The sequence below is a fragment of the Bubalus kerabau genome, chromosome 13 (genome assembly GCF_029407905.1).
Source record: "Bubalus kerabau isolate K-KA32 ecotype Philippines breed swamp buffalo chromosome 13, PCC_UOA_SB_1v2, whole genome shotgun sequence".
Classification (NCBI taxonomy): Eukaryota; Metazoa; Chordata; class Mammalia; order Artiodactyla; family Bovidae; genus Bubalus; species Bubalus kerabau.
In genome coordinates this window covers 59,570,100-59,577,088 of record NC_073636.1, presented here as the reverse complement: position 1 = coordinate 59,577,088, position 6,989 = coordinate 59,570,100, and the positions used below count along the sequence as shown (strand labels likewise).

The window sequence follows — 6,989 nt, the reverse complement described above, 5'->3', positions numbered from 1 at the left end:
ACACAGCGTGTTAATGGTGGAGGCTAAGGCAAAGAGTTCTCAGCAGACCAAGAGAACTCCAATATCCAGGCATTCAAAGAAAAAACAACACAGACATACACAGGCCCAAAACCAGAACCAAATGTCTCCTTTTATTGCAAAGTCAAAACCCTTTTATTTTGTCTATATACAGCATTTTCTCTGAGGACTGCTCTATGCAATGGCTGAAGGTACATCAGTCTGACCATTTAATAAATAGTCTTAAATAAGAAAATAAACAGGTTGGAGGAAAGCAAGCTTGTTGTCCTGAACAAGGGATTGGAGAGGGTCTAAAATGAGCTTCAGATGACATAAATAATTTCTTTGTTTTGTAACAGCTATTTACAGGTTTCAGTGTACAAATGATGCTAGGGGTGTACGTGGTGTGAAAGCTTGCAGCAAGAGGGAATCTCACCAAATCCCCAGATCTGTCAACAGACAAAACAAAATGTAACAAAAACAGCGACTCTTCCCCATTGACCAGGCAGAGTGAAGGCTGCAGCCCAAGCTACTGAAGAAGAAAAAATAAAAGAAAATTAAAACAGGGCCCCGTGTTTCCAGGAACTAACTTAATCAACATGGAGAGACAGTTCTGCACTAGACCAGATCCAAGGGGCTGCAGCTGTCACCTGGATAACCCTGGTTTTTGTTCACAGACAGCCTGGTGGTCTCCAGGGCCCATGGTGCAGCTGGAGGCTGGGGACCTTCTGGCCAAGGTGAGGGAGGCATGTGCCAAGGGCCATGTCAGAAACGGTACCTTCCAGTCAGGACACTCTCAAGACAGCTTCCTCAGCCTTCCATTTGAGATGCATATCTGCACATCCTGCTCCCAGCAGACCTCCCACTGTGTCACCTTTCCCTTGCTTCCAGGGGCTGATTCTTTTGCAGGGTCCTCCCGTAGGGGTCTGCGAATGAAAATCGGTGACTACAGAGGCCCTCATCAGAGCCCAGACTCTAGGATGCTGCTATCAACGGCCAATAGAGGAGTCTGCTTGGGGGATGGATGACCCTCCTGCCCATCCACCCCTGTTAAGAGCTAGTGTGCTTCTTAAAATAGGGCTATGGTGGCCCTAACTCAGGATTGAGCTGCAAGTTTTGTCCTGACTGCTTTTCTCCTCCAACTGCCACCTCTCACTGACTTCCTACTGGGGGGAGAGCTGGAAAACCAATTCCAAGTGTCTGCCAGTACTCTACACACTTATCTTAATTTCTGCCACCAGGCACCTGGCTGAACGATGGAACCTATTTATCCTTCAAGTTCAACACACTCCCAACTCCAAGGATAAATTTTCCCTCTCCTTCACTGGACAAATCTTGGCATTGGGGTGAGTCTACATAAACAGTGGGCCTGGGCAAGCCTCAGAATGAAACTGGAATGGCACAGAAAGGGGGCCTCCACTCCCTCTGCCAGCTACAGCTTCTGTTTATGAAAGCAGAGTAAACCAAGAAATGGGGATAAATTGTTTAGGAAAATATATCTGTACCATCCTAACCATTTTCATTCATTCGTTTTATTGTGACATTTATTACAGGGACTTCTGCATTCATCTTCCTCTCACACAAACAAGAGCGTGCCCACCCTTGGCCACACCCCCTTCCTCCCGCTGCTGGTGGCTGGGCTGAAGGGTGTCGTAATTACCCCTGGGAACGAGTTGGTGCACGGCTGAGACTTCACAGCCAGTGATCGGGGCCCAGCAATTTTTCTTGATATATATATATTTTTCCTGTTAGGTTTTGCCTGCAGCAGCTTGTAGGATCTTGTCTGTAGGATGCTGATGAAAATCGGATCAAAAGCCATCTGCCTCTCAAATTCCTTAACACTCCTACAGCATTATAGTTGGGGAGAGGGAATGGGAAGGCCTCACAAAATGCAGATGGTCTGCTGGCTCCTCGCCGAGGAGGTGGGAGGTGCTGGACGGTGAGAGACCCAGGATCCAGAAAAACGTGTCTCGAAAGCGTGTGACTTCCGGGAAGCGCTAGTGGCAGCCACAAGCCCGGACAACCATGTTTCTGTATTTCTTCAGGATGACGTTGGAGCTGTCATCGAAGTAGAGCACAGAGATGGCATTGAGCTGAGTCGGAGCACAGCAAGGCTTGGGCACTGTTTCCGGGTTGATGAAGTGCACCTGAAACACACCCCAAAACGGTTGTGGTGAGACCTGGAGAGTCACTCCTCCCTGGCCTCCATATTCCTGTAAGGAACAGGTACTGCTTGGACAGAATCCCCACTGCTGACACTCACTGGGCACTCCTAGTTCTAAGCACTTGATGGCTAACTAACTCAGTTCTGGGGTTATCCTGGACTTACAGATGAGAGAACCAGAGCATACTGGGTCACATGGCATACAGCTAGGAAGATACTGGGGGCCGGGTCATTCTCCCTCATGAGGCTGTCCTCTTTGACATTCCAGGATGTTTGACAGCATCCCTGGGCTCCACTTCTAGAAGTCAAAGGCACTCCACCCCCACCCCTCAACTGTGACAACTAAAAATGTCTCTGGACTTGCATGCCAAGTCGCTTCAGTCGCCTCTGACTCTTTGCGACCCTGGACTGTAGCCCACCAGGCTCTTCTGTCCATGGGATTCTCCAGGCATGAATACTGGAGTGGGTTGCTGTGCCCTCCTGCAGGGGATCTTCCTGACCCAAGGATCAAACCCATGTCTCCTGCAGCTCTTGCATTGCAGGTGGATTCTTTACTGCTGAGACACAGAGGAAGCCAGACATTGTCAAATATTCCCTGGGAGGCAAAACTGCCCCAAGTTGAGAACCCCTGGGCCAGACAAGGGTCGGCCTGCAGGTCAAACCCTGCTCTGCCACATGTTTTTATAAATAAAGTTTTGTTGGCATGCAGCCACAACCATTCATCACACAGCGTTTGTGGCTGCTTCTGCATTATAACAGCAGAGGTGAATAGCTGCAACAGAAACTTATGACTCTTAAAGTTAAAAATATTTACTATCTGGCTGTTTTCAGAAAAAGATTGCTGGCCTCTGGATCAGGCCTGTCCTGTCCAAGAAAAACAAATGCAAATCACAAGTGTAATTTAAAATGTTCTAGTAGCTATACTCTACAAAATGAAAAAGAAACAGGTGAAATAAATTTAAATAATATACTTTAACCCTGCATTTCAAAGCTATTATCACTTCAATATATACTTAACATAAGTCATGAATGAGATATTTTACATTTTTTTATACTAAGGCTTCAAAACTCAGTGTGTATTTTATAGTTGCAAAACATCTCAGTTGAGATTGGCCACATTCAAGTATTCAAGAGCCACATATAAAAGTGGGTACCATATTGGATGGTCCGAGTCTAGGCTATATTAGATGATTCTGCCTCAATAAACACCCTTGAATGGCTGAGCCACGAAATCAAGGCTAGGAGGCAAAGATGTGAACTCTAGGAGGGGACCAACTCTCAAGGCCGCCTCACCTGTAGGAAGCCCAGACATTGTGGAGTAGGGGATGGGGGAAGCCTAAAGAGGTGGATGCTGACTACCAGGAACAACGCAGACTGAGGCAAGGCCAGGACAACTGCCCTTAGGCACAGTGATGTTTATTTATGATACTTTTAGGAACTGTTCTAGCTGCTTTTAAAACTAGGAGAAATAAATGCACTTCAGGGTTGAAGATCATACACAATGATTATACTTATATGCTGTTAAACATACTTTTTATGGAGGAAGGGCCCAGGAAAGCAATAGGGCCCAGGGCTCCAGAAACTCATGATATGTTAGAGACCTGCTGTGGCCCCAGCTTGTAGGGACATGAGGCTGGATCTGGTGGCCCTGCTGCAGCAGCGGGTCACACCCCGGGCGGTACGCAGGCCACACTCACCAGCGTCTGCACGATGGCGTGGTTGGTGGCGTTCATGTAGGAATTCAGAGGGAAGGCGCACTCCCCCTCACAGTAGTAGGCGGCATAGCCTTCGGGTGCGATGATCCAGTCCTGCGGGGAGAGAGCAGAGAGCGTGAAGGGGCGTGGTCAGGTGAGGGGCGTGGTTAGAACAAAGTGAGAACTGCAGGGTCCCACCCTCCAGGCCGAAACCCTCCTCCTGCGGGCCAGGTTCCGAAGCTCCCAGAGGTCAAAGGCATAGCCCACCTCCTTCTGGGCGGCTGGGGCTCCTGCAGAGGCAGAAGAGACAGGAGGCAGCCTTTCTTGGTCCAGTGCGTGAGTGCTCAATCGCTTCAGACTCTGAGACACTATGGACTGCAGCCCGCCAGGCTCCTCTGTCTATGGGACTCTCCAGACAAGAATACTGGAGTGGGTTTTCATGCCCTCCTCCAGGGGACCTTCCCAACCTGGGGATCGAACCCGCGTCTCCTGCATCTCCTGCACTGCAGGCAGATTCTTTACCTACCCACTGAGCCAGCTGTGAAGCCCTTGTCCCAACAGACAATAAAAATAAGGGAAAAACCAGGGGGCTGGGCTGAGCCCAGAATGGACGCTGGGTCTTCACTGGAAGGTGGCACAGACAGAGGTGACCGAGGGTATCAGTCTTACCCCTGCTATGTGGTAGCACATGGGCGGTCTGTTAACAAAGCCTTCAGACCTCTCTTCACCCAGCACAGCGCCTGATACATTGTGCGACTCAACAAAGGATGCTTTGTGGTCAGGTCAACACAGAAATGGCGCTCTAGCAATAACTACACCCCTCAGGGACTCAAGTGCACCTGGGGGCTCCATTCCACACTAGAACGTGAGCAACCCCTTAGACTGTGGATGGTATCCTAAGACTGAAGACAGAATCCCAGGAGGGTTCCAAGCTGTCTGTGTGCACAAGAGCCCTGAGAGCGTATCTGGGAACACTATCCTCTGGGAAGAATCTGGACCCTCCTACGGAAATACAGGCTCTGTGAGGGGAGAACAACAAAACCAATGGCCCTGGTAATTTCATGACAACACCCTTTCCAGGGATATTTGGGCTTCATGAAGGCAGGCACCTTGCTATGCCCAAAGCTGCATCTCCAATGCCTAGAAAAGGGCCCAGGAGGTCATAGAAACTCATCAACAGTTGAGATACTCTTTTTCTAGAATTCATCCCTTGCCCTTTGCCCTGCTTCAGCTAAATGGTTCCAGAGGGGGTCAGCCATGGTCCTAGGACATGATCCCAGTCCTACAATACCTGATTGGTTCAGGAACAAGCACCTAGCCTAAGCTGGGCCAATCAGCCCCTTCCCTGGGAATCTGAAGCACAGATGGGGGAAGGAGGGGCAGACAGATACCACAGAGGGTGGGGGCCCGCCCTCCAGGTGGCTGGATTCCAGCACATGGACTTGGCCATATCTGAGGGAAGCAGCCAGTGCAGGGTGCCAATGGGGTTCACGTGGAGAATGAGGTTCACAGTCCACAGTGTTTGGGCTTCTGGTTCTAGCCTGAGTCTCTAGCAGAAACCAGGTTTCTGCTCCTGGGTTTCATGAGGCATCCCTGCAGCCTCTAGTTAGGACATGAGGCTTCCCAGGTGGCTCAGTGGTAAAGAATCAACCTGTCAATGCAGGAGACGCAGGTTCGATCCCTGGTCAGGAAGATCCCCTGGAGGAGGAAATGGCAACCCACTCCAGTATTCTTGCGTGGGAAATCCCATGGACAGAGGACCCTGAAGGGCTACAATTCCATGGGGGTTCAAAAGAGTTGGACACGACTTAACGACTAAACAGCTGGAATCTCAAGAGATGAGAACCAGGGCTCACTGCACATAGGGGACCCAGTCCCACCGCCATGGTGGGGAGCACAGGGAAGCCCATCCCAGAGGTTCCCAACACCGAGGCAGACCCAGCCACCCTCCCCCTTACCTGCCAGCCCAGGTCCCGGAAGCTGACGTATAGCTCGTGCTTCTTACATGCCTGCCTCTGGTCGCTGCTGCTGTTTTCTGCAGTGATGGGGAGCAGAGGTGAAGTACCATGGGGAGGAAGAGGAAACACACACATTAATGCTTCCTCAGTCTAAGGCAATGGCACCCCACTCCGGTACTCTTGCCTGGAAAATCTCACAGACGGAGGAGCCTGGTAGGCTGCAGTCCATGGGGTTGCTAAGAGTCGGACATGACTGAGTGACTTCACTTTCACTTTTCACTTTCATGCATTGGAGAAGGAAATGGCAACCCACTCCAGTGTTCTTGCCTGGAGAATCCCAGGGATGGGGGAACCTGATGGGCTGCTGTCTATTGGGTCGCACAGAGTCGGACACGACTGAAGCGACTTAGCAGCAGCAGCAGCAGTCTAAGGCAGTGGTGTGACCCCAAGCAAACTTTGGGAGCTGGACACAAAGGTCATTCAAGCATCTGTAGCCTCAAAACTCATTTCTACCCCCTGAAAATGGCCTCCATAGCCTCCATCTCTCACACAGTCTTAGTTCACAGCTATCCCTGGATCCTCCTGTGCACGCTGTTTTCTCTGGTTTGGTTGCTGATGTCTGCCCAGATTCCATGTGGGAATCCATGTCCATCTGCATCCCGTCATGCCTGAATGGGGGCGTCATGCCTGAATGGGGGTGTCATGCCTGAATGGGGGCGGGGTAGGGGGTGTGCTGCTTCCGCTCAGCCTCACCTTGAGATGCTCAGCCCCATGGAGGGAGGCAGGAGGAGGCACAGACAGGGCCTGGGACAAAGCCCCCATCACCGAGAAGACATGAGAGGGCAAAAAGTCAAGTCCCATTGACCTTTCAGAAAAACACAACACTGAGGTTTCTCTGCGGAACGAAAATTATGCACTGGGGTTTTCCAGAAGTATGTAGAGTTGGTAGGAATTTGGGGTTTGGAACTGAGCACTTGTAAACATGCAGGAATATCTGTTTCTCTGTCTCTCTCCTTTTGTCTATCTCTTTCTCTGTCTCCCTTTCTCTCTGACACAAACACACACTCTGCTGCTGCTGCACAATCTTCCCTGTACCCAGGAGCAAGAGGGATTCATTTTTTTTTTTCTTAACCACAATCTCTCTCTCTTCCATCTAAAATTTCCCATGGGCTTTCT

At 50.2% G+C, this 6,989-nt stretch overlaps 1 protein-coding gene across 1 annotated transcript in view; it reads right to left on the bottom strand.

The window, feature by feature from the left end:
* Positions 1-1,509: 1,509 nt before the first annotated feature.
* Positions 1,510-6,989, bottom strand: part of BMP7 (bone morphogenetic protein 7) — an 84,575-nt gene continuing 79,095 nt past the window's right edge. The window contains exons 5-7 of the mRNA XM_055544637.1: positions 5,814-5,890; positions 3,859-3,969; positions 1,510-2,144 (exon numbers count right to left, since the gene is read on the bottom strand). Of these exons, the coding sequence (XP_055400612.1) occupies positions 1,995-2,144; positions 3,859-3,969; positions 5,814-5,890 (338 nt within the window). The 3' untranslated portion in view covers positions 1,510-1,994. The remainder of the gene's footprint in view (positions 2,145-3,858; positions 3,970-5,813; positions 5,891-6,989) is intronic.